This window comes from Orcinus orca, chromosome 18 (genome assembly GCF_937001465.1).
Source record: "Orcinus orca chromosome 18, mOrcOrc1.1, whole genome shotgun sequence".
Taxonomy (NCBI): domain Eukaryota; kingdom Metazoa; phylum Chordata; class Mammalia; order Artiodactyla; family Delphinidae; genus Orcinus; species Orcinus orca.
Genome location: NC_064576.1, coordinates 2271192 through 2299014, shown reverse-complemented (window position 1 = coordinate 2299014; position 27823 = coordinate 2271192). Strand labels below are relative to the sequence as shown.

General features: G+C 44.7%; 1 protein-coding gene and 1 long non-coding RNA gene across 3 annotated transcripts in view; one reads left to right on the top strand and one right to left on the bottom strand.

The window, feature by feature from the left end:
- RAB20 (RAB20, member RAS oncogene family) overlaps nt 1–1490 on the bottom strand; it is a 31939-nt gene extending 30449 nt beyond the window's left edge. The window contains exon 1 of the mRNA XM_004273604.4: nt 1039–1490. Coding sequence (XP_004273652.1) covers nt 1039–1210 — 172 coding nt within the window. The 5' untranslated portion in view covers nt 1211–1490. The remainder of the gene's footprint in view (nt 1–1038) is intronic.
- Nucleotides 1491–1702: 212 nt separating this feature from the next.
- On the top strand, nt 1703–16871 carry LOC125961972 (uncharacterized). Of its 2 annotated transcripts, XR_007473194.1 has the most exons (3): nt 1703–8453; nt 8524–8546; nt 8594–16871. It is a non-coding gene; the product is annotated as an uncharacterized LOC125961972 (long non-coding RNA). The 2 variants fall into 2 exon arrangements; XR_007473195.1 differs by having other exon boundaries at nt 8524–16871.
- The last annotated feature ends 10952 nt before the right edge of the window (nt 16872–27823 follow it).

The window sequence follows — 27823 nt, the reverse complement described above, 5'->3', positions numbered from 1 at the left end:
CTTAAAGTGCAGACATTTAGGGAATTCCCTGGCAGTCCAGTGGTTAGGACTCTGTGCTTTCACCACCATGGTCCCAGGTTCGATCCCTGGTCAGGGAACTAAGATCCTGCAAGCCGCATGGCACAAGGTAAAATAAAAAAACAAAACAAATAAAAAACTTACGTGCAGACATTTAAAAAGTCAGACCTTAAAGTTACAGGCTTTCAAAAAGTCATGCCCATTGCAAACGGGCCATAGTATTTACAGTTTATTTACTTGCGGTACTTTATTCGTTTTCATGGGGAAGGAAATATATTCTATTGTAACACTCTAACGTCAGTGTAATTATTGAGTTAACAAACTGAAAGCTTGAATCAAGATCCTCTGAAATACTGTACTTTTGAAAAAACACAAATATACTACACGCACCAAAAATAATTATTACCTATCTTAAAAATGCTTCTACAGACAATCACTTCAAAACCCCATAACACACATGAGCCTAGATCACGCGGCGGATAAGTGGAAAATGCAGACATGCCTGGCACTGAGGGAGAACTGAGTTCTGCTTCCTACTTTCCTGCCTAAACCCTCAGGGAGTTCAGAGCCTCTGTTTTCTCTTTTGTAAGGACAGGTAATTTATACTAGCTCTGCTCACCCCTCAGCAAGGCTGTTGTGGATAGCAGCTGAGATCCTGTCGGTGGGAGCACTTAAATGCCTCTGGTTGCCACTAGCTGGCTGGGCTGGGTGCTCTGGTACGCAAGTCACCAGCACACTCTCTGGAGCCCAGGGTGTTCTCCTGGACTGTCGCTAAGATGCACCCAGTGGCTGAACAGATTCCCAACCAGCAAAGGAGTCAAGTAAGAGGGGCCAAGGGTGGTCCCACACTGTGACTAGGGGCCTGATCCCGGAGATGCAGACACCTGCGGAGCAAGGGCCGGATCCTGTGTGGGGCAGGACGTGCCTACCCTGGGGGACCCTGCCCTGGGAGACCCCGGCCCTGAGGGACCCCTGCCCTGGGGGACGCTTCTCTCCAGCTGGAAGCCCCTCACCCCTCACCTGCAGTGTCCCAGATGGAGATGTTGTAGGAGCGCCACTGCTTCAGGTAGAAGGCACCGCCCACCGTGCTGACCGTGTCCGGGAAGCGCCGCTCCATGTACCTCTGCAGCAGCGACGTCTTGCCCACGTTCATGTCCCCCAAAAGTACGATCTTCCCGTCGGGCTTCCTCATCTTCCGGCAGGAGGCACCCCTCCCTTTTTCCCGCGCCCTCCGGCCCGTGCGCCCGGAGTGCGGCTAGAGCAGCCGGACGCGCCGAGTCTGCTCAGACCCGGGACTCGCGGAGACTCGGACTCGCGGGGACCCCGAACTTGTACCCTCTCCTCCGGACGCCTGGGAATGCGGAAGAGGAAGCGCGTCTCCGCTCTGGGCTGGAGCCTGCGACCCAGACCGACGGCCACCTCGGGCGCCCAGACCGCGGCGGTCGGCACCAGGTCCAGGTCGCCCCGGCCCCGCCCCCAGCCCCGCCCCCAGACGCCCGGCGCCCCGGGCCTCGCCTCGGGCCCCGCCCCCCACGTCCCGCCCGCGCCGCGCGCCGCTCACAGCGCGCCGCACCTGGCCCCCGCCCGCGCAGGTGGACCTGGATCGTGGGCGGACCCGCGACCTTTCCCCGGGGCGGGCGGTGTTTTCCGCCGCGAAGCGATGGGAAGACTCAGGCAGGTAGGAGCGCCAAGTCGGGCACCAGGTCGGGGCGGCTGGCGGATGGAGAGCTGCGTCCAAGGAGGCGGCTCGGGGGTGGACGCAGCGCAGGGACGCGGCCCGGGCCTGCTGACCTCAGAGTCCCGCGGGGGATACGCTCCAGCCCGGCCCCCCAGGCTCTCCTCCTCCGTGGGTGCAAGTGTGGCCCCGGGGCCGGGCGCAATGAGTTTTTCTGGAGTGAGGGTCTGCGAGGACCCGTCCTCCGACTGTTAGTGATTAGGACGGAGGGGCGCTTGCTAGTGTCGTTTTTGTTTTGTTTCGTTCACTTTGGCAAGAAGACGATTATGCTGTTTTCTATTTGAGAAGTGGACAGCCAACGCCACTTAAAACTTGGGAGTGAAAATTTGACTTTGGCAGTTGCGATGACGACTAACGAAATCTTTCCATCTTCCTTCTTTCATGGAGTGAACCTCGAAATGCTTCTAACACACTCGGCCTGTGGGACTCGGTACTTATTTGAGACGATGGTGATGCTCTAGTGTGAACACCGGGGGGCGCTGTTTGCCGAGGCCGCTCCGAGTCCTCGGGTTCCCTGCAGAAGTCGGGGGCGGCGCGCTGAGACTCAGACGCGCGCGGGTGGGGTGAGGGCGTCTCAGCCGAGGAGGACCGGCCTTGCGCAACTCCTGCCTTGCTCCGTGTTTCCTGCCCCGCAAATCGGAGCTCTGCCCACCGTTACTGCCCACCCCCTCCCAAGCTTTTTACAGTACCTCTCCCGCCCCCTTTCCCTCCAAGTCCTTACGCAGCTTTATTTTCTCACCACTCCAATAGAGTTACGCTGCTTATTCTCCGTGCAGTATCCCTCTCTGGAAAGTAAGGGGCATGAGGAAGGGACTGTTTCTGTTTTGCTCCTCACTCGGCCTGGTGAAGTCTCCAGCACATAATAGTTGCTCAAGAAAGCTTTGAGTCAGGACACAGTGGATGAATTCACCATCCCGGTGAGGCCAGAAGGGATTTCGGGCAAACGTCACCACCAACCCTGCTCCACACCTCGCTCCTCTGGTAGTTTAAATTTCCCTAGGGAGGGGGACCGTCTTTTAAGCTAATTTTGTATCCCCCAGCTCACTAGACCTTTCTGGGCGGCTCCCTCATTCAGTAAACCTGTGGACGTAAGCCCATGAGGGCGCGGCTTTTTGTGCCTTTCTCTGGTGTCTCCCAAGTGCCTAGAACTGGAACTCAGTCCCCGCTTGATCAGTGTGTGTTTGAATAAACGTGTTGGTTTGCTGAAAGCTGTCCCCACTTGAAACACCGGTGTTTTCTGAGCAGGATTTGAGGGGCAGTGCTGATCGCAGCACCTAGCCCGCTGCCTGGCACGTGACGGAATTCACTCAGCAAGTTTGTTTAAAAAAAATTTTTTTAATTGTCCAACACTTTGAAAAACTAAATTTAACCAGGAGAATATCTCCATATCAAATTTCAACCACTCCTATAAAACGCCTTGAAGACTGATTCCTTTTCAGGAAGTAGGACTGAGGAAGAAGTTAAAAGGTTAAAAGTCTGTTTAAACTAGCCACTCTCATCCCGAGTGCAGTGTTTTTTCTGCCTGCATTTAAACCACTGACCTAACAGGGTAATCCTTTTACCGATTGCTTAGATGAAAGGTGCCCAAGGCCAAGAAAATTATGTAGTTCCTTTTTTCTTTTAATTAATTTATTTATTTTTGGTTGCTTTGGGTCTTCATTGCTTCATATCTCTAGTTGTGGCAAGCAGGGCCTACTCTTCGTTGCGGTGCGGTGCGCGGGCTTCTCATTGCAGTGGCTTCTAACGTTGCGGAGCATGGGCTCTAAGGCACGTGGGCTTCAGTAGTTGTGGCTCGTGGGCTCAGTAGTTGTGGCGCGCGGATTGGCAGGTGGATTCTTAACCACTGCACCACCAGGGAAGTCCCTGTAGTTCCTTTTTAAGTAGATGCAAACTGAACAATTCTGGGACTGTCCACAGTTACAATAAAGGAAATAAGCAAATGTGGTCGCTTCTGTTGGATTTTGCAAAGTGGCTTGGGAGTTTTTAGGTACTTTGTTGTGGAGCAATTCTATCTTTTAAAGTACTTTCCTCTTAAACAAACAAACAAGCAAACCCTGGCTATATGTACATGTCTTTGTTCAGCAGATAGGAGTTGAGAAGCTAAGCTCTAAGCCCTGACCTAGGGCTAGAGCAGTAAGAAAGACAGCCAACAAAATAAACAAGCAAAATATATAGTGTCCTAGACAGTTATTAAATGTTTGATGGAGAAAAACTGAGCAGGGAAGGTGGATAGAGAGCGAGGCCTGGGGATGGATGCAGGGGTTCAGTTTTGAACAGGATGTCTGCAAAGGTGAAGTTTCTGGAGCATTAGAATGAGGTTAGGAGTTAAACATGCAGTTATCTGGAAGAGGAAGGGTTCCGGTACAGAGAGCAGTGAGTGCAAAGGCCCTGAGGCAGAAGCCTTCCTGGTGGGCTCCATGGGAGTACAGAGCAGGGAACAGAGCAGGTGAGCTGGACACCAGGCCCATGAGGAAGGGGGGCGAGTGGCCAGAGAAGGTCATTGGGACCTGTGGTCGTGATGAGGGCTGTGGCTTGTACTCTGAACCAGGTGGAAGGGTGCCCGAGGCCCCTGAGCAGAGAAGAGACATGATGTGTCCTAACACCTTCCTGCTGTGTTGAGGTGGCCATGGCAGGTGCAGGGACATCAGGGAGAGACAGTGGTGGCTGGGATCAGCGTGGCGGCAGAGGAGTGATCAGCACTGTTTACATTCTGGATGTATTTTGCAGGTGGAACGTACAGTATTTGGTGTGGATTAGACGTGGAATAAAAAGGGTAGGAGGGGATGGGAAGGGAGAGGGAAAAGAAGGAGGAGACGGAGGGAGGGAAAGAGAGAGGAGCCAGGAGCTAGCATCTGGACAGGTGGGTACCACATCCATCTTGCTCAGGTCTAGAGGAGCAGCCGTCCATCACTAGAGCGAGACTTCCCGACCTCAGCACACTGACGTGTTGGACCTGATAATTCAGTGGTGGCAGGTGTCCAATGGATGTTCAGCATTGCCCCCTGGCCTCTACCTACTAGACAGGAGGAGTGACACCATCACGTCCCCCATTGTGACAACCAATCAATGTCTCCAGGCATTGCCGAGTGTTCCCTGGGCCAAAATTGCCTTCAATTTAGAACTGCTGCTCTAGAATAATACTGATGCACTTTAGGATTCATCATTAAATGTCTTAGAGGGCTTCCCTGGTGGCGTCGTGGTTAAGAATCTGCCTGCCAATTCAAGGGACGTGGGTTCGAGCCCTGGTCCTGGAAGATCCCACATGCTGCGGAGCAACTAAGCCTGTGCGCCACAACTACTGAGCCTGCGCTCTAGAGCCCGTGAGCCACAGCTACTGAAGCCTGCGTGCCACAACTACTGAAGCCCATGCGCCTAGAGCCCGTGCTCCACAACAAGAGAAGCCACTGCAGTGAGAAGCCCACGCACCACAACGAAGAGTAGCCCCCGCTCGCCGCAACTAGAGAAAGCCCGTGCGCAGCAACGAAAGCCCAATACAGCCAAAAATAATAAAGTAACTAAATAAATTAATTAATTTTTAAAAAAATAAATAAAATAGATGTCTTAGAAGTGAACATCACTCACTAATTATTTTGAAACATATCTAATGAGATTTTATAAATATCGTGGAAATCTCCTCTTTGTCCCACATGAAATAGTGACTACTATTTATTAGTCACCTACTACGTATTGGGTTCATTACCTATAAATCTCTCAGAGTGTTAGGAACTTTCTCAGAGTCACACAGCTGGCTCTTGGCAAAGGGCATGTGTCTAATCTTGAGGTCTTACCCTGTGCCGTGCCACCTGGGCCATGTCCCCAACATTTACATCCATAAAATACTGATTCCCCTCCCTTTAGTTCACATCTGCAGAACGCACATCTACTTAAGAACAAAAGTGATTCATATAGAAGCTGTTGTCCTCGAAATGGTCCACCAGCGGCTGAAGATGCCCCCCTCAGGGTGGATAGAGCAGGTTGGGCTGTTATGTCCTAACAGTATGTATCCTAATATATATATATATATATATATATATATATATATATATATATACACTCTTTTTCAGATTTTTTTCCATTATAGGTTATTACAAGATATTGGAAAAAAAAAAAAATGGAATTCCCTGGCCGCCCAGTGGTTAGGACTTGGTGCTTTCACTGCCGTGGCCCGGGTTCAATCCCTGGTCGGGGAACTAAGACCCCACAAGCCTCGAAGCAAGGCCAGAAAAAAAAATTAAGATATTGAATATAGTTTCCTGTGCTTCAATAAATTTAAAAAATTATATTTTGTTTATATATATAATTGAAACACTTTGCTGTACACCTGAATCTAACACAACGTTGTAAATCAACTATATACTTCAATTTAAAAAAAGAGAGAGAAATTAGGCAAAAAAAATCTATTGGTCATTAGTGGTTTTTCTTTGGTTAGTTGCCTATTTATAACTCGGGTCCATTTTTCAGTTAGGGTGCTACTATAGTTTTGACAGTCTTCAAAATTAAAAATTGGGGGTCATATGTGTATTATATGTAAATAAATTTCAAATATATATAAATACAAAACATACGTAAATTATAAACATATGTAAATAAGTTTCTATGATATATACAAAGCTTATATGTATATATTTGTTTACATAACTATGTCAACCTTGTTATGGTGATTTTTTTTTTAACATGCAAATATTATTTTTTATTTGTAAGTAACCAAATCTACCAACTTCTCTTGCATAGTTTCTGGCCATTTCAATAACCATCTGATCCACTAGATTTCCTGCTAAAGGCCTGGTGTCAGCTGAGTGAAAGGAAAGAGCATGAGAAGAGCTAGATCTGAAATCCAGATTGGCCACTTTTTAAGTAAGCAACTCTGGGCAAATATTTCCTAATCGTCATGCACTTTGGTTTCCTCATCTATCGAATGTGGACGATACTGTCCCTCTCGGTGTTGTTGTGACATGTGATCCTCTACACAGCGGGTGCACAGTAAATGTCAGGTCCCTCAACCCCTCCTCTGTGGGACCCCCCTCAATTCAACTAGCACCCCGTTGGCCAGCACCACCCACAGTCAACAGGATGAATCAGGCCCTTGGGGACTCCAACCTTACCCCAGCTTGGGCGGGAAATAGTGGGTATTTATCGAGTCTGTTTCACTTTTCATTTTCCAACACCCACCCCACTCCAGAGTTTCTGCTCTTCTTTCTCTTAGAATTCCCTTCATCCTCTTCCCTTCCCAGAAGTCAAGTTGATGATCTGAGGGCCGGATCCCCAGCTGTGCTCCCAGGGCTGCACCTGCTGGAAGGCTCACACCCCAACATTCCAGGCTTCGGAATCTGGACCCTTGGCAGGGCTGCTGGGGGAACCAAACTTACAGAAAGACTGTTAGGCTGAAACATCTACACCCAGATTGCGGGGAGAGGGGTACCTAATGGGGAACATTGAAAAATTCCTTCAAATGCTTGATAAGAGTAAAACAAGATATCCAAAGCTGTCATGATCAAATAGCTGCTATACCGGCTGGTAGTTTATATCAACAACCTGCCAGACCACTTCTTAGATTTCAGAAAATATTTCCATCTAATTCAACACTGTCGCTTTCTAACAGCTCATTTTCCACTTATCGTAAAGATTATCCTAAAACTGCAAAGCAAATTGAATGGAATTTTATAGAAATGGGAGTCAAATCAAGACAAACTCCCCAAATGGTAGATTTCTGATGAAAAGAGAATCTTGTAAAATATAAAGTGTGTGGTGGCCGTCAGTACAGAGGGGAGATCACAGATTCCGTCTTCCGCACCATCTGCCCGTCTTCCGCCCTCTGCATAGACACTGCTATCCCTGCCCTCGATCACACACGCTTCAGGGAAATGTCAGGATTATTCCTGCCCGCAAATCACGTGACTGGTCCAGGATCAGCGCTACAGCATCTTCCTTCATGGTTTCTTCCAAGTCACTCCATTCTTTCTACCTCTAGTCTGCTTGATCCAAATCTGGGTGATCCCATAGGTAGACCCCCAGACTGTGGCTCATCTGTTCTGTCCCAACGCTGGTTGCAGGATCTCTCGGTCTGGGATGCTGGTCTTTACGTTTCTTTTCCCAAACAGACCGCAGTTCCCTTGGGGACAAGAGGCTGACTTCCTTTCCCTGGTGTATAGGTTTGCCCGGGCTGCTGTAACAAGTACCACAGGCTGGGCGGCTTAAACGGCAGACGTTCATCTTGCGATTCTGGAGGCTGGACGTGTGAGATCAAGGTGGGCCTGGCTCTGCGGGGCATCCTGGTGCTGCTGGCAGAAGCCCTGTGCCCGCTGCCCTGTCACTGCCACAGCGTTCCCTGTGGGCCGAAGTCTGGACACAGGGCTGTGCGTCTTCCTCCCTCGTTTCTGTAACAGATCAGCTTGGTCTATGCTTGCCTCCTGACTGATCTCCAAGTCGGGACCTGGTCCTGGAGGACATGTGCCCCCAGAAGGACTTTGAAGGGGCTTCAGGACAAAGAAAGAAGGGTTGGAGGGCAGCACTGCTGCCGGGCTCCGTCTTCCTCCATCAGGCCTCAGCCTCTGCTTCCCTGGGGCCATGGGCCTGGCTGCAGGTGTGGGTGTGAGTGCAGGTGTGGTGCAGGTGTGCGTGCAGGTGTGGGTGCAGGTGTGAGTGCAGGTGTGGTGCAGGTGTGGATGTGGGTGTGTTAGTGTGAATTCAGCTGTGGGTGTGGGTGCAGGTGTGGCTGAAGGTGTGGGTGTAGGTGCAGGTGTAGTGCAGGTGTGGGTGCGGGTGTGGTACAGGTGTGGGTGCAGGTGTGGTGCAGGTGTGGGTGCGGGTGTGGTGCAGGTGTGCATGCAGGTGTGGGTGCAGGTGTGGTGCAGGTGTGGGTGCAGGTATGGGTGTGGGTGTGAGCTGAGCAACCCCTCTGGTTTCCACCACACCTCCATCTCTGCTCACAGGCGGAGAAGCGCCTTTTTTCTCCGAATGGATGGTTTCACCTGGGCGCTCCTGGACATGGGACGCCTCTTCTGCTTTCCTCTAAGCCTGGGGTCCTTGGTGTCTGGCTGTTCCCTGCGGTCCTAGTCGGGTCTTAGAACCTGGTTACAGGGAGGGTACCCCTTGGGCCAGGCCCCAGGTCTCAAAGCACCAGGCATCTAGACACAGGAACTCTCTGACCCCACCACACACCCACTGACTCAGAAACTCTGCGTGGGCCCAGATCTGGGGTTTTCTCAAGCCCCCCAGGTGCGTCTGAGCAGCTCAAGCCTGACACCCCTGCTAACACCTGGACTGATCTCACCAGCGACTCCGGCCATGGTCTCTCATCAGCAGACGGGCCACTCCTGCTCTGTTCACAGGCAGGGCAGCGTTTGCTCAGCAGGTCAACATCCCTGCTGACGTTGCCCCAGACCTGGCGATCATCTGCGTTCAGACATTCCTCAGTCCTTTCCTGTAATCTAATATTCGGGTTTAACAGCTCAACTTCCTCTTGCGAAACAACGTGAACTTCCCCAACCAGACAGAACAGGAACTGAAATTAGTTGCTTTTGATTTTTCAGTAACTGATCCAACTTTTGAACTTTTTTAAACTTTGTACGTGAAAGTCTTCCAAACTGTGCTCATCCGTCCATTGTCACCTCTTCAGGCTCACCGTTTGTCGGCATCTCAGAGGACAGGAGCAGAGAGGGCTTTTCATCCTCTGGGAAAGCATCGCTTTTCCTGGTCTCGTGTGGATACGCCCACTTGGGGATATTTCACTTCCCACCGTGGACGTGACTCATTTTCTCATCCCGGTTGGACGCTCAGCTCCATCTTCGGGGATGCCGTGCAGGCTGCTTCCCTCCCGCTCCGTCCTCTCCACGGTCACAGAGCTCCGTAGCGCTGAGTCGTGCTGCCTCCTTCAAGGAGCCGGCTCCCCCATGCTCTTCATCACCAGGGACCCATCTAACTGTCACTCAGTCTTCCAACCCATCTTTGGCCTTTGACCCTGTTTCCCACTTCCTTCTTTGTGAAAATCCATCCCGTGGCCTTCTCACCTTCCTGCCTACACAGCCTCCCCAGGACCTACCCTTGATCATGGGGGTTTGCTTTTTTTAAAAAATTTTGATTGGAGTATAGTTGCTTTACAATGTTGTGTTAGTTTCTGCCATACAGCAAAGTGGCTCAGTTATACAGGTACATATATCCACTCTTTTTTAGGTTTCCTTCCCATTTAGGTCACCACAGAGCATTGAGTACAGTTCCCTGTGCTGTATAGTCGGTTCTCATTAGTTATATTTTATACATAGTGTCAATAGTGTATATATGTCCATCCCAATCTCACAATCATCCCACACCCCCCTTTCCCAACTTGGTGTCCATAAGTTTGTTCTTTACATCTGTGTCTCTATTTCTGCTTTGCAAATAAGTTCATCTGTACCATTTTTATAGATTCCACATATAAGTGATATTATACGATATTTGTTTTTCTCTTTCTGACTGACTTCACTCTGTATGACAGTCTAGGTCTATCCACATCTCTGCAAATGGCACTATTTCGTTCCTTTTTATGGCTGAGTAATATTCCATTGTACGGGGGTTTGCTTTTTAAATAAATTGGCCATACGTTTAAGTATCCTATAAGTCTTCGTGCCCTGAAACTTCTGTTGCATATAAAGTTACCTGGCTTTCCTTGGAATAGAACTTGGGCTGCACTGTAATCAAACCTAAATCCTGACAAGAGTAGGCATGTAAAAACAGACCTTCTTAAAGACTCTAGAATTTCTGATGGTCTGAAAAATAAAGAAGAAACAATGACTGTATTGGGGCTACAGGAAGATGGCGACGCCCATCTCAGGATTTTAAACCACTGCTGTAGCTGGACCCTTAGGCAACCATTCAGGCTAATCTCAAGATTTCATGGTTCCTGTAAATTTCTTAGATTACATCACCATGAGATTTGGAGGCCTTACAGGGAAGAGACAATCAGACAGTCCCACACGTGGACAGAGATGGGGCAGCACACGCCATCTTCAGGGTCCAGCGTGGGGCATGTTGCCAGCCCCAGGACACCCCCTTGAAATCTGGACCGCTGAGTCAGTGGTGGGGGCCTGAAAAGTTAACAAGAGGCAGATTAACAGGAGGAAAGAAAGCAAGTTTTATTCACACACATGTGCGTCTGTTCAGATGAAGGGGCTCCCTGAGCCGCTGGCTATAGGGGTTTATATACCAACTTAGTAGGGGAAAGGGAGGGGCAGAAAGGGCTGCTCTGGGGAGACACATGAGCCTTTACGGGGACACCTGGGAGGTGTGGCAACTGTGATAATGTTTCTTTGTGCAATTTCTCATCCCTGTGTGAGGGGTCAGTCTCCTTCCCCCAAGAGGGAATAAAGTGCTGTCTTTAGCCAGATAAAGGAAGCTCCAAAAAGGCTTCTTTCTGCATCAGCTGTCTCCGGTTAAAATACTCTTCATACCCACTCCGTGAGGCTGAGTGGGTCCCTCCAGGACTAACAGAGACCTTGCTTAGGGTTTGACCAGAAGGACCACTCCTCAGGGGCGTCTGCTCCAGGCTCAATGAGTTGTCTAAATGAGATCTCCATGCCTCCAGAAGGCCAGAGTTTCGGCGTTTCCCCGTAAAAACAAGCAAAGATTCCTGAGCTCTGTTCTGTGATTTACTTTTCGTTTCCAAGGCTTAACGATACATACTTGCTGTGGACTGAATATTTGTGTCCCCACCCCCAAATTCATACGGTGAAATCCTAACCCCATGCATGGTGTTGCTATTAGGAGTTGGGACATTGGGGGGAAGATTGGGTTGTGAGGGTGGAGCCCTCATGAATGAGATTAGTGCCCTTATAAAAGGGACCCCAGAGAACTCCCATCCCTCTTCCCCATGTGAGGACACAGTCCGGCAAATGCGGAAGTGGGCCTCACCAGACACTGAATCTGCCAGCACCTTGATCTTGGACTCCAGCCTCCAGAACTGTGAGACATACATTTCTGTTGTTTATAAGACATCCAGCCTGTAGCATTCTGTTATAGCTCCCTGAACGGACTAAGATAATATGTTTTTTAGACTACCCATGGGAAATAAATGTGTTTTCATTTCCCAAAGGCTTACTAGAGTTTTGGACTGCAATTGGAACTGATGGGAATCTGAAAACAGTGCTCTCCTCCTGTGAACCCACCAGAGGTAGGAGGGCTGCCCCTACCCCGTTGGCTGTCACCCATCTTTAAAGAAAGGCACTGTGCCACTAAAACTCCGGTTTGAGACTCTCATCATTTATATTCAGTAATTCATCCACAGTGTGGCTCTCAACTATTTTCATACGTTAGCTTATCAGATTTTCGGTCCATCCCCGGGCTGCCGTATTTATCTTGTCTTCTACCCCTCTTATTTGATTTAATTCTCTATTTGTCTGGCTCTAACTGACCATCGGTAACTGTATATTAGAAGACAGAACGAGAAAATCTTTTTCCAGGCACTAATCTTTTAGAACCATATCTGAGAGTCAGCGAGGAGAGAGGCTCAGATCTGCATTCCAATTGCTTTTTATTCTTTCCATGAGCAAGTTCTTTTTATTGCACCACTGGACAAACATTTCCGTAAGAGATCCAGTTATAATGATTAAGGAACTAATTCTAACTTCAAGCTACTTGAATAAATATTAACATGGGTCTCAAATAATTTAGGGAAACTGTAAAGAACTATTTATAACCTGAAGCTAATTTTTAAAAATAACTTACCACCGGACTGAGTCTTAGGTTTTAAGAAGTGGGCAAACATAGTGGGGTTCTACTTAATTTTTATTGTCTTGTTTGTGTTTTCCTGTATTTTTCATATTTTCTATAATGAATACACATTACTTTTGAGAAGAGAAAAAGCAGATCTAAACTTAAACTTAAATTTGAACCTGGGAAAATGGGATGGACGTTTATGGGAAGGACCAAACGAACAACTTAAAATTCATTGTTTACTTTTAACTGCGGTTATATTTCCTTGCACCGTTCAGAGTATTTACTGGCTTTGGGAGTGGGGGTGGAGGAAAAGTATGGTTAGTGAAGTGTGTTTAAACTGCCATATTGCAGTGCTAATATTCTGAAGTGTCACTGTTCTTAGGACTTTGCTCAGCACTTATACAACAATTCTTAACAACTACTGCTTGATGAGGGTGAAAATATTAAAAATGTAGGTTGAAGCATATGAAATCGCTGGTGTTTGAGCTTTTGTGAGCTACTTTGGTAAATTCACGGTACATTTCTTGAGTGCACAATTGGAGAAGTTTGACAAATGTGTTCAGCGGTGGGACCGTCACCACAATCCAGATACTGAACATGTCCGTCGCCCCAAACCCTCCTTGTGTCCTTGTCACCCTCCTGCCCCGCCCTCCACTGCATAGATAGCCCACCATTTGTTCTCCATTCACCTGTCGGGTATTTGGGTAGTTTCCACTCTGCTACTACAATAGAGCTGCCGTGACCGTCCATACACGTCTTGGTGTGGACATGTGCTTTCATTTATCTTGGGTAAAAGCCTGGAAATTGAATGGATCATACGGTAGGTACATGTTTAACTTTTTTAAAAAATGCCAAACTGCTTTCCCAAGTGCTTCTTGCAATTATGTTCCCAGTGGCAGTGGTTGAGAGCTCTAATTTCTTCGGTCTTTTAAATTGTGCCCATTCTCGTGGGTACACAGGGGAACCGCACTCTGGTTTCGGTTCGTATTTCCCTGCAGATGTTGAGCATATTTTCGTGGGTGTTATTGCTGTCTGTAGATCTTCCTTGATGAAATGACGATTCAGGACTTCCCTGGTGGCTCAGTGGTTGAGAATCCGCCTGCCAATACAGGGGACATGGGTTCGATACCTGGCCCGGGAAGATCTCACATGCCGCGGAGCAACTCAGCCCATGAGCCACAACTACTGAGCCCGCGTGCCTAGAGCCCCTGCTCCGCAACAAGAGAAGCCACCGCAGTGAGAAGCCCGCGCACCGCAACGAAGAGTAGCCCCTGCTCGCCACAACTAGAAAAAGCCCACACGCACAGCAACGAAGACCCAGCGCAGCCAAAAATAAATAAATAAACGCATTAAAAAAGAAATAAGAAAAAAAAGAAATGACTACTCAGATTTTTGCACAGGTAGTAGTATTTTTTAAAAGCCCCGCAGATGATTGTAACGTGGGGAGATGGTTGAGAGTCACCGAGAGCAGCCCAAGCTCCGCAAACACTAATCCCCGTGGCAGCTTCTTGCGCCCTCTACTGGCGGTGGGGGGTAGTACCCTCCCTTACCCAGGTTCAAGGAGAGGGTGAATCCCTCCAGAGCCCTGAGGACCCTTCTGGAGCCAACCTCAGCACGAAGCTTGTAGGGGATGTCGAAGTGGAGAAGGATGGCCGTCTCCTCCCTTCCTCACACACGCCTCCATCGGTTAAGAAGGAAACTATAGGCCTCAAAAGGAATCAATCGTGTTAGGCCCCAAGGCAGTAGATCAAGACTTAATACCTAACCCAAATAGTTTCAGCTTTTCCTGGAATGTGATGTTTAACCGATCAACCTGGCATTTCCTGGTCAGCACTAGGGGGTAATCTGACTGATAGACCCACTCCAATCCCCCCCACCCCGCCCGAGAAGGGTGACCTCACCTCCAACAATGCATTCTTTGTTAATAATCTTCCCTCCCCCACTCCCTGCCACCTTTAAAACCCTTTCCTTTCCTGCAGCTCAATGAAGCTACTTTCTGCTTGCTAGATGGGCTGCTGCTGGGTTCATGAATCGTTCAATAAAGCCAGTTCGATCTTTTAAATTACTCATTCACTTTTTGTTGTCTAACACGATAAAGTTACAAAAGTGATACATGTGGTTTTTTGTTTGGTTGGTTTTGGGTTTTGGCCACACCCTGTGGCATGTGGGATATTAGTTCCCCCACCAGGGATCGAACCCGTGTCCCCTGCAGCAAAAGCTTGGAGTCTTAACCACTGGACCATCAGGGAAGTCCCTAGATGCAGTGTTGTGTTTCGTTTTGTTTTGCTTTTTACATCAAATGCAAAGTGTAAATGTAACACTACCTTGATACTTGCCCTGTCCATGCTCATCCGGAAGGGGTATTGCCGTAAACAGTTGAGGGAAATTTTTTTTTTTAATTAAAAGAAAATCAGTTGAGAGAAATTTTAATGAAGAAAGTATGGACTTCCATCTTTATTCTCTCTTTCAATTAATATGTGACCATGGGCAAGGCTCTGGGTATACTTAATGCATAATTTCCTCATCTGTAAATGAAGTTATTGCCTACTCTCCTTTTCTCATGGGGTTTTATGACAATTAAATGATGTGTGTGAAATGGAACATTTACAAAAATGTATCTGTACTAAGTCTTGATGGAAATATCAACAATTGTCAAAGAATTTAAATTATTCTTACCACAGCCTTCAAGTAAAACACAAGTTGAAAACAAACAATAAAAAGAGAGTTTGAAAACCTAAATGTTTGTAGCTTAGAATGAAACACTCATGAATTATGGAAGAAAGTATAGTGGGGAATCACAAAATATTTAGAACTGAACGTCAGTGGGCAGTTTATTAAAGCTTGTGTGATGCAGCAAAGGCCATACTTAGAGGCAAATTTATATCCTTCAATGCATTTATTAAAAAGAAGAAACATTTAAGAGAACTAACTTAAGAGTTTGTTTTGGGACTTCCCTACTGGTCCAGCGGTTAAGACTCTGGGCTTCCAATGCAGGGGGCGCAGGTTCAATCCCGGGGAACTAAGATCCCATATGCTTCATGGCATGGCCAAAGAGGGGGGAAAAAAAAGAGGTTTCTTTTTAAAAGTTGAAAAAGGAACAGAAAGTAATTTTTTTAATCACAAGATAATTAAAAATAGCAAAAATTAATAAAAGTATAATCAAAGTAGCAATAGAAAGGGTGAATAAAACTGAAATCCAGCTTAAAAAAAAGATTATTAATACTTCAAACTCTAGTAAGACTGACAAAGAAGAAAGAATCACAAATAAACTAGATATAGGATGAAAGGGTGATATGGCTACAGACTAAATTTAAAATAATAAGAATACTATACATGTTTTATACTAATATTTTGGAAGCTTGGATGAATAAATGATTTTCTGTAAAAACTAAAGTTGACTGAATAAAAAATGGAAACTATAAATAAATTAATAATTAAAAAAATTAAGCCAGTAGTCAAAAGTCACCCTCAATCAAAAGATACCAAGCTTGGCCTCAGAAAGACAGATAACTCGTATTTCATATAGACTATATGAAAAAGTAGAAAAAGAGGGGAAATTACCCAAATCAGTTTGTGAGGCTGGTATAGGCTTGAATACAGAGTACAAGGAATGTGAACTATTGACCAATATCACTTGTGACTATAGGTGTAAACTCATAAATAAAGTATCAGCAAAGGAAATTCAGCAATGTATAAAAACACTAATGCACCATGACAAGGTAGTTTAGCCCAGGATTACAATATGTTGTGAATCAGAAGATGTATTGTTGTAATCCACTGCAATAATAGAATAAAGGACAAAAAACATATGATCACTTTAACAGTTACAGAAATATTGTCTGAGAAAAGTCAATAATCATTTGTGATTTTTTTTAAAAAGTTTTAACAAACGTGGAATCAAAGGGATTTTCCTTACCCTGAAGAAAAAGGTATTTTTCAGAAGCAAACATCACACTTCCTATTTTAACTTTAAAAGCATTTCCATTCAAGTAAAAGTAAGGCAAGGTCATTTGTTATAACCCCTATGATTCTTCAAGGGCATCCTGGCAAATACAGCAAGAAAAAAAGAAAACTAAGAGTTAACAGAAACTGGAAAGGAAGATGCAAATCTTGTTATTATCTGGAGATGATATAATTGCATATGTAGAAAATCTGAGATAATTGACAGAGAAATAATGGTTTTGTTGGAAGTAATATCTATGCTACAAAAAACTCAATAGCATGTTATCATCAACCATAAATATTTATAAAATGGAATAGAAAAAGATGCCATTATTCATACATCAAAAGTTACCAAAAATAAATATAATACAGGATATATGAGACTTTTATGGAGAAAAGTATAATCATTGTTGAAAGACATTTTCAAAGATACAAATAAATGGAGAGTCATGTTATGACTTACGCATGAAATAAAGCTGAAAATGATGAAGGTGTCTACTCTCCTCAAATTAATTTTTTTTTGAATTTTATTTTTTATGCAGCAGGTTCTTATTAGTTATCTATTTCATACATATTAGTGTATACATGTCAATCCCAATCTCCCAATTCATCCCACCACCACCACCACCACTTTCCCCCCTTGGTGTCCATACGTTTGTTCTCTACATCTGTGTCTCTATTTCTGCCCTGCAAACCGGTTCATCTGTACCATTTTTCTAGGTTCCACATATATGCGTTAATATACGATATTTGTTTTTCTCTTTCTGACTTACTTCACTCTGTATGACAGTTTCTAGATCCATCCACGTCTCTACAAATAATCCAGTTTCATTCCTTTTTATGACTGAGTAATATTCCACTGGATACATGTACCACATCTTCTTTATCCTTTCTTCTGTCAATGGGTATTTAGGTTGCTTCCATGACCTGGTTATTGTAAACAGTGTTGCATTGAACTTTGGGGTACATGTGTCTTTTTGAATTATGGTTTTCTCTGGGTATATGCCCAGTAGTGAGATTGCTGGGTCATATGGTAATTCTATTTTTAGTTTTTTAAGGAACCTCCATACTGTTCTCCATAGTGGCTGTATTAATTTACATTCCCACCAACAGTGCAAGAGGATTCCCTTTTCTCCACACCCTCCCCTCTCCAGCATTTGTTTTTTGTAGATTTTCTGATGATGCCCATTTGAACTGGTGTGAGGTGATACCTCATTGTAGTTTTGATTTGCATTTCTCTAATAATTAGTGATGTTGAGAAGCTTTTCATGTGCTTCTTGGCCATCTGTATGTCTTCTTTGGAGAAATGTCTATTTAGGTCTTCTGCCCATTTTTGGATTGGGTTGTTTCTTTTTTTTAATATAGAGCTGCATAAGCTGTTTATATATTTTGGAGATTAATCCTTTGTCCATTGATTCGTTTGCAAATATTTTCTCCCATTCTGAGGGTTGTCTTTTCATCTTGTTTATGGTCTCCTTTGTGGTACAAAAGCTTTGAAGTTTCATTAGGTCCCATTTGTTTATTTTTGTTTTTATTTCCATTACTCTAGAAGGTGGATCAAAAAAGATCTTGCTGTAATTTACGTCAAAGACTGTTCTTCCTATGTTTTCCTCTAAGAGTTTCATAGTGTCTGGTCTTACATTTAGGTCTCTAATCCATTGTGAGTTTATTTTTGTGTATGGTGTTAGGAAGTGTTCTAATTTCATTCTTTTACATATAGCTGTCCAGTTGTCCCAGCAACACTCATTGAAGAGACTGTCTTTTCTCTATTGGATATCACTGCCTCCTCTGCAATAGATTACTTGACCATAGGTGCATGGGTTTTTCTCTCGGCTTTCTATTCTGTTCCACTGCTCTATATTTCTGTTTTTGTGCCAGTACCATATTGTCTTAATTACTGTAGATTTGTAGTATAGTCTGAAGTCAGGGAGTCTGATTCCTCCAGCTCCGTTTTTTTCCCTCAAGACTGTTTTGGCTATTCCGGGTCTTTTGTGTCTCCGTACAAATTTTAAGATTTTTTGTTCTAGTTCTGTAAAAAATGCCACTGGTAATTTTATAGGGATTGCATTGAATCTGTAGATTGCTTTGGGTAGTATAGTCATTTTCACAATATTGATTCTTCCAATCCAAGAACATGGTATATCCCTCCATCTGTTTGTGTCATCTTTGATTTCTTTCATCAGTGTCTTATAGTTTTCTGAGTACAGGTCTTTTACCTCCTTAGGTAGGTTTATTCCTAAGTATTTTATTCTTTTTGTTGCAATGGTGAATGGGATTGTTCTCTTAATTTCTCTTTCTGATCCTTCGTTGTTAGTGTATAGGAATGCAAGAGATTTCTGTGCATTAATTTTGTATCCTGCAACTTTACCAAATTCATTGATTAGCTCTAGTAGTTTTCTGGTGGCATCTTTAGGATTCTCTGTGTATAGTATCATGCCATCTGCAAACAGTGACAGTTTTACTTCTTCTTTTCCGATTTGGATTCCTTTTATTTCCTTTTCTTCTCTGATCGCTGTGGCTACGACTTCCAAAACTATGTTGAATAATAGTGGCAAGAGTGGACATCCTTGTCTTGTTCCTGATCTTAGAGGAAATGCTTTCAGTTTTTCACCATTGAGAATGATGTTTGCTGTGGGTTTGTCATATATGGCCTTTATTATGTTGAGGTAGGTTTCCTCTATGCCTGCTGTCTGGAGAGTTTTTATCATAAATGGGTGTTGAATTTTGTCAAAAGCTTTTTCTGCATCTATTGAGATGATCATATGGTTTTTATTCTTCAGTTTGTTAATATGGTGTATCACATTGATTGATTTGCATATATTGAAGAATCCTTGCATCCCTGGGATAAATCCCAATTGGTCACGGTGTACGATCCTTTTAATGTGTTGTTGGATTCTGTTTGCTAGTGTTTTGTTGAGGATTTTTGCATCTATATTCATCAGTGATATTGGTCTGTAATTTTCTTTTTTTGTAGTATCTTTGTCTGATTTTGGTATCAGGGTGATGGTGGCCTCATAGAATGAGGTTGGGAGTGTTAATTCCTCTGAAATTTTTTGGAAGAGTTTGAAAAGGATGGGTGTTAGCTCTTCTCTAAATGTTTGCTAGAATTCACCTGTGAAGCCATCTGGTCCTGGACTTTTGTTTGTTGGAAGATTTTTAATCACAGTTTCAATTTCATTACTTGTGATTGATCTGTTCATATTTTCTATTTCTTCTTGGTTCAGTCTTGGACAGTTATACCTTTCTAAGAATTTGTCCATTTCTTCCAGGTTGTCCATTTTATTGGCATAGAGTTGCTTGTAGTAGTCTCTTAGGATGCTTTGTATTTCTGTGGTGTCCGTTGTAACTTCTCCTGTTTCATTTCTAATTTTATTGATTTGAGTCCTCTCCCTCTTTTCTTGATGAGTCTGGCTAAAGGTTTATCAATTTTGTTTATCTTCCCAAAGAACCAGCTTTTAGTTTTATCGACCTTTGCTATCATTTTCTTTGTTTCTATTTCATTTATTTCTGCTCTGATCTTTATGATTTCTTTCCTTCCACTAACTTTGGGTTTTGTTTGTTCTTCTTTCTCTATCTCCTTTAGGTGTAAGGTTAGATTGTTCATTTGAGATTTTTCTTTTTTCTTGAGGTAGGCTTGTATTGCTATAAACTTCCTCTTAGAACTGCTTTTGCTGCATCCCATAGGTTTTGGATCGTCGTGTTTTCATTGTAATTTGTCTCTAGATATTTTTTGATTTCCTCTTTGATTTCTTCAGTGATCTCTTGGTTATTTAGTAACATATTGTTTAGCTTCCACGTCTTTGTGATTTTTACGTTTTTTTTCCTTGTAATTGATTTCTAAACTCATAGCATTGTGGTTGGAAAAGATGCTTGATATGATTTCAATTTTCTTAAATTTACCGAGGCTTGATTTGCGACCCAAGATGTGTTCTATCCTGGAGAACGTTCCATGTGCACTTGAGAAGAAAGTGTAATCTGCTGTTTTTGGATGGAATGTCCTGTAAATATCAATTAAATCTGTCTGGTCTATTGTGTCATTTAAAGCTTGTGTTTCCTTATTAATTTTCTGTCTGGATGATCTGTCCATTCGTGTATGTGAGGTGTTAAAATCCCCCACTACTACTGTGTTACTGTCGATTTCCTCTTTTATAGCTATTAGCATTTGCCTTATGTATTGAGGTACTCCTATGTTGGGTGCATATATATTTATAATTGTTATATCTTCTTCTTGGATTGATCCCTTGATCGTTATGTAGTGTCCTTCCTAGTCTCTTGTAACATTCTTTATTTTAAAGTCTATTTTATCTGATATGAGTATTGCTACTCCAGCTTTCTTTTGATTTCCATTTGCATGGAATATCTTTCTCCATCCCCTCACTTTCAGTCTGTACGTGTCCCTGGGTCTGAAGTCGGTGTCTTGTAGACAGCATATATATGGGTCTTGTTTTTGTATCCATGCAACGAGCCTGTGTCTTTTGGTTGGAGCATTTAACCCATCCCTGTTTAAGGTAATTATCGATATGTATGTTCCTATTGCCATTTTCTTAATTGTCATGGGTTTGTTCTTGTATGTCCTTTTCTTCTCTTGTGTTTCCCACTTAGAGAAGTTCCTTTAGCATTTGTTGTAGAGCTGGTTTGGTGGTGCTGAATTCTCTTAGCTTTTGCTTGTCTGTAAAGCTTTTGATTTCTTCATCGAATCTGGATAAGATCCTTGCTGGGTAGAGTAATCTTGGTTGTAGGTTCTTCCCTTTCATCACCTTAAATATATCGTGCCACTCTCTTCTGGCTTGTAGAGTTTCTGCTGAGAAATCAGCTGTTAACCTTATAGGAGTTCCCTCGTATATTATTTGTCATTTTTCCCTTGTTGCTTTCAATAATTTTTCTTTGTCTTTAATTTTTGTCAATTTGATTACTATGTGTCTTGGCATGTTTCTTCTTGGGTTTATCCTGCCTCAGAGTCTCTGCACTTCCTGGACTTGGGTGGCTATTTCCTTTCCCATGTTAGGTAAGTTTTTGACTATAACCTCTTCAAATATTTTCTCAGGTCCTTTCTCTCTCTGTTCTCCTTCTGGGACCCGTATAATGTGAATGTTGCTGTGTTTAATGTTGTCCCAGATGTGTCTTAGGCTGTCTTCATTACTATTCATTCTTTTTTCTTTATTCTGATCTGTGGCAGTGAATTCCACCATTCTGTCTTCTAGGTCACTTATCCGTTCTTCTGCTTCAGTTATTCTGCTATTGATTCCTTCTAGTGTATTTTCTTTTCAGTTATTGTAGCTCTGTCTGTTTGTTCTTTAATTCTTCTAGGTGTTTGTTCTTTAATTCTTCTAGGTCTTTGTTAAACATTTGTTGCATCTTCTCGATCTTTGCCTCCATTCTTTTTCCAAGATCCTGGATCATCTTCACTATCATTTTTCTGAATTCTTTTTCGGGAAGGTTGCCTATCTCTGCTTCATTTAGTTGTTTTTCTGGGGTTTTATCTTGTTCCTTCATCTGGTGCAAAGTCCTCTGCCTTTTCATTTTGTCTGTGTTTCTGTGAATGTGGTTTTCCTTCCACAGGCTGCAGAATTGTAGTTCTTCTTGCTTCTGCTGTCTGCCCTCTGGTCTCCTCAAATTCATTTTTAAAGTCAATGCAATTCTAATCAAAATAGCAACATATATTTTATGGAAGTTGACAAGCATACCCAAAATTCTCCTAAAAGGGCACAGAACCACCATTTGACTCAGCAATTCTACTCCAAGGTACTTCCCCGAGAGAACTGAAGACATATGTACAAGCACAAAATCTTGTACATGAATATTCACACAGCATTATTCATAGTAGCCAAAAAATTAAACAAACCACATGTCCACCAATGGATGAATGGATAAATAAAACGTGGTCTATCCACAAGATGGAGTGCTTTTCAGTCATAAAAGGGAATGAAGCAGTGACACATGCTACACCCTGGATGAACCTTGAAAACGTGCAGCTGCGTGAAAGAAATCAGGCCACATATTCATTCCATTTTTATGAAATATCCAGAACAGGCACATCTATAGAGACAGACAGTCCATTAGTGGTGACCAGGGGCTCGGGGAGGGGTCGTGGAATATGGAGTGACTGCTGATGGGCACGGATTTCTTTTCGGAGTAATGAAAATATTCTAAAATTCGGAAAGCATTATAAGTGGACTTGCCCTACTCCCTGCTAAGATTGTTAGCAACGGAGACCATGTGTCATTATTGCCCGGGAGCTAAGCACACAAGTGCCCATCAGTAGAGGAGAAAAGAGAGTGCATAACCGTCCAAGGGAATACTGCTCAGCCTTCAAAGGAAGGAGACTCTGCCCCACGCCACAGCATGGATGAACCAAGGACATTATGTTCCAGGGTCTGTCACAGGCTGTAATCAGGCCAGGACTGGGGTCCCACCTGAGCTGGACAGGGAGGGACCAACGTCCCAGCTCAGATGGCTGTTGCAGGATTTGGTTCCTTGTGGCCCATTAGACCGAGGGCCTCCGTTTCTTTCTGTCCGTTACCTGAGACCATCGTCAGCTACTTGCCCTGTGGGACTATCCAGAATGCAGCTCTGTCATCGGTTGGTAAGGGAGAGGGGCATTGGGGTCTGCTAGGGGATGAAGACACATCTATGTTACGTGGTCATGGAAGAGGGCTCCCATCCCTCTGCCACATTCTACTGGTTAGAAGCAAGTCACAGTTCCGCCCACACTCAAGGGGTCGGGATCCCACAGGGGGTGACCCCAGTGGCGGGATCATGGGCCCAAGTCAATCTGCCCGCCACACCTGGGCTGTTGGTAAAATGGTCCCAAGGGCAAACACACCCTTGTAAGCCCCACGCTGACTCTACCCTGTGCTTTCACAGGGCAGGGTATTCCTTCTAACATCAGTCCCATGAGGCCCCAGAGAAGAGCAATTCAACTCTGGAAACATCACTGTTTACTTTCTAACACCTGGACACAGAATCTGGCTCCCAATGCTTCTTTTGGAGGCTAGACTCATCCTTACCTGTGTACTAAGTTATAAACACCCAATGGGTGTGGTTCTGCATTTAGTTAAGCAACAAGTGCAGCCTTCTCACCCAAAAAGATGGTTACTTCTAAATATTACTAGAAATGAGATTTAAAGGAAGAAAATCTCAACATTGGGAAAAGACAGCATTTTTCCAAGGAGTCCCAGTTGAACCTGTTATTAGAGCTTTTAACTGCAGGGAGATGTGTCACAGACCACAGAAAGCAGTATTTTGTAGAAAATCCAAAGACAGGTTGTCCGGAACAGGAAAGACAGCAACAGGACAAGAAGCCAACAGCACGTTTCTGGGCTTGGACAGAGTTCTTCTCAAAGGTCCAAGCGTCTAACGTGAGGAGTAGCAAAGGGAAACTACAATACGTACTCGGAGGTGTTCTGGAAGCCTGAAGATGGACACTGAGGTAAAATCAGAGGAGTGTGTGCTGTCCCAGGGGCCTGGTGTCCGGGAGGGAGTACAGTAAGTCCCCTACATACAAACGAGTTCTATTCTGAGAGTGCGTTCATAAGTCCAATTTTTTCATAAGTCCAACACAGTTAGCCTAGGTACCCAACTAACACAATCTGCTATATAGTACTGTACTGTAATAGGTTTATAATTCTTTTCACATACATAATACATAAAATAATACAATAAAAAACAAACAAAATAATACATAAAAAACAAACACAAAAAATAAAACATTTTTAATCTTACAGTACAGTACCTTGAAAAGTACAACAGTTGGCATACGGGGGCTGGCATGGAGAGAACAGGCAAGAAGAGTTACTGACTGGAGGAGGGAGAGGAGGTGGGAGAGGGTAGAGCTGAAGGATCCTCAGCAACAGGAGACGGAGGGCGAGCTGCAGTTTCACTCACGCCTGAGGTTGCTGGAGCGCACGGTCGCATCTTTGAAAGCTCGCACCTTGAGGGTTCGTATGTAGGGGACTTGCCGTATCAGGGCAGAGCTGTCTCTATATGGATGTGTCAGACCTGTCTCCCCCCTGTTGGGTAGGAGCAGAAGCCCGTTTGCAAATACCAGCATCATTAGTAGCCGGGCAGCATTGATCGCACTGTCCTTGAGACCAGTGGTAAAAAATGTCCACATATTGAGATGCAGGGAAGTCATTCTGGCTTATGCACGAGTTAGCTTGAATCTTATGCTAACTAAACCAGCCTGACTGTGGCCTATCAGACACACATTGTACATCTGCTTTAATTGGTAAAGAAAAGGGCACATTGACCGGAAGTAAAAAATGTCCATGTTGAAAAAAGCTTGGGCTTCCCTGGTGGCGCAGCGGTTGAGAGCCCGCCTGCCGATGCAGGGGACGCGGGTTCGTGCCCCTGTCCGGGAGGATCCCACATGCCGCAGAGCGGCTGGGCCCGTGAGCCATGGCCGCTGAGCCTGCACGTCCAGAGCCTGGGCTCCGCAACGGGAGAGGCCACAACAGTGAGAGGCCCGCGTACCGCAAAAAAAAAAAAAAAAGAAAGAAAAAGAAAGCTTAATTGCCTCCCATCCTGAGATGTCAGTGCTGGTCGTGCTCTGATGATAAGACTCCCTTCCCAGGTCTAGGGCCACGCTGACTCGCTGTGTCCATGCTGATCTGTGTGTGTTTTTCCTTGAAATGTATCCTGGACTTGTTTAAGGTGCTTTGCTCTGACAAGATATAAAACTGCTGGCAACCGTGCTTCTCTGGAGCAGTTTCTCAGAGTTATCTGGGAAGAGGGCTTCTGGGCTAGTTCTTAGTTTGGCTCAAATAAAACTCTTCTATTCTTCTTGTAGATTGTTTACTGATTATTTGCGTCGACACCAGCAGGCCTGTGGCTGATGGTAGCGCTCTGCCCCTCACCTCTGCCAGCCTGACTATCTCCGGGCCTCTTCTCAGTGTCCCTCCAACACTGGAAAACAGGCTGCTTAGAGATCAAACAAAATACTTGCCCTTTGAATCTTGTCTGTTGGCTGTTTGACACAGTACAAAAGTGAAGTCAACCCAAAGAAAGAAAAATCTACCTGTGATACTGACCCCCTGGTGCAGCATCTAAGACCTACTTTTTCTCACGAATTAATATATATTTTATTATTTGGCTGAGAAAGGTGAGCCTCGAAAGGCTAGAGGTATAAATTAACCAGTGTGGGGTAGGGTAGATCACACCCAGACGCCAGCTCTGCTGCTTTTTAGTGTCTGGGTCTCATTTTCTTCAGCAGTACACAGTGTTAGGTTCCCTACCCCCTCAAAAAAAAACAGATAAAAGCCCTAGTACCTCAGATGTTGGGGAGCCCAGTGTTGCCCAACTCAGCATCGCTGGGACCCAGGCTCTCCATCGCTCTCCCCACCTCTGCCGAATATTGGCTCAGGTTCAGGCAAGATGACCTCAGGGCCCCGAGACGGCTTCCCCAGGTCCAGGTACGTGTACAGACTGGACTACCCGCTTTGCCTCTTTAAGAGCATAGAACCCACTCCTCGAAACCTGCCTCACAGCCTAGTGGCCAGGATGGCATTGCTCATGCATAAACCCTACCAAGGGAAGTGGGGTCACAGTGCCAGGTTAGATCAGTCTGGATCAACCTTCAGACCTGGGGAGAGAGCCGCCATTCCGAGTAAAGTGACAGCATCACACCTGTGCCAAGCAGGAAGAAGGTGGCTCTTGGGCAGGTCCCCCCCACTGCCTCTTCTTCCTCGTTTCCCAGCAGTGCCCAGCCTCCCAGCCCAGTGGGAGGTGGCACTGGGCACCCTGTTTGTATTTTGTGGGTCCACCTGATCTACAGTAGCCCCAGCACTTTGCAGGTGCCCTGTGCATGTAAAGAATTAGTACCTGTTTGTTGAAGTGAATTAAGTAGCCTTCGCCATATTTGTTCTGCCTTACAAACCTCTAATTAAAACAACACCATAACCATATCATGATGGCCCAGGTTAGAAACTTGCTCAGGCACTAAGCCTGTGACCTGGAATGTCTCTTAATCTCCACAGAAGCAAAGCTGCTACTTCCTCTTGCTCTAATAAAGCACGCCTACGTTGAATTCATTCCTCTGGCCTTTTGAGTTGAAGGCAAACAGTGTGGTCTGTGCTTTGCTCTAAAGTATTTATGGGCGATCTAAGCCCACATGAATTGCTTCATCCTTATTATTCACATTTTCTAATTGTTCCCCACGTCTCCTAGATGGAGGGTAACAAAACTTTGATGCTCAGATTTTTACTTAGTGACGCATGTGGCTTACAGAATAAGCAAATGATTTTCCTCCACAAACTTGGACTGCATCGTTGTTTTTTTCTACCCAATAAATTTGTTAACTATGCCAAATGTTTTTTAAATTTAATAGAACCGTAGTCAAGGATGATAAATACAGCCTGGCTTCTCTCTCTCACTTTTTGTTAACTTGCCTCTGAATCAACTATGAGAAATGATTCTGACCCATAAAATCGTTATGCCCACCAACCAAACAGAAGTTCTAATCCTCTTCTTAAGATTCTTCATTAGGTTTCCCTGCTTCCTGGATTGGACTTGAATTCCTGGAACCCATGTTAAAGGCCACCTGCCATTTTGCCCACATCTGCCTCAGACCCGTGCAAATCTAGTCCTGGTTTTCCCAGCTATTTTCCCTCTAAGACAGAATATAAGTGTTAATGTCAGACACCAGCTCTTAGCAAGGCCTAAAGGTATAATCTCTACCAAGAAGAGGTTTAGCAGAAACAATGGCGAATCGAGAGTCCAGAAAGGTCTGTGTTCCTTTCACTACCATGATAAAATTTCATAATTGTCTCCTGAGTTAATTTCTAACTTACCTCCAGCAGAATTTCTGCTTGAATAACCTCTAAAGGATCAGACGTAAATACAGCACTGTCTGATAACGATGGTTAGGTCTGGGCTAGTTTTCAGAGTTTATAGAACTGATGTTCATCCGAAATTGCTCACATTGACCACATTTCAAAACACAGTCATCCTAGAGACAGCAGAGGGCACTCCAGGTGAATATTAAGTAACTGCAAAGCAAACATCCCAGGAGGAAATGTGACCTGGAGTGTTGGGTGTAGTGCACGATACAGCACACGCTGAAATTTCTCCTGCTCAAAGCTAACCTAATATTTTCCATTTGTTTCGCTTCTTAATGTCCTAGGTGTGTACTGTCCCACATGGGAGACCACATGTGCCTATTTAAATGTAAGTTAATTAAAATGTAAAATTCAGTTCCTCTGTTGCACTGGCCACATTTCATGGACTCAGAAGATACAGGGGGGGCTTCCCTGGTGATGCAGTGGTTAAGAATCCGCCTGCCAGTGCAGGGGACACGGGTTCGAGCCCTGGTCCAGGAAGGTCCCACATGCCGTGGAGCAACTAAGCCTGTGCGCCACAACTACTGAGCCTGCGCTCTAGAGCCCGCGAGCCACAACTACTGAAGCCCGCGTGCCTAGAGCCCGTGCTCCGCAACAAGAGAAGCCA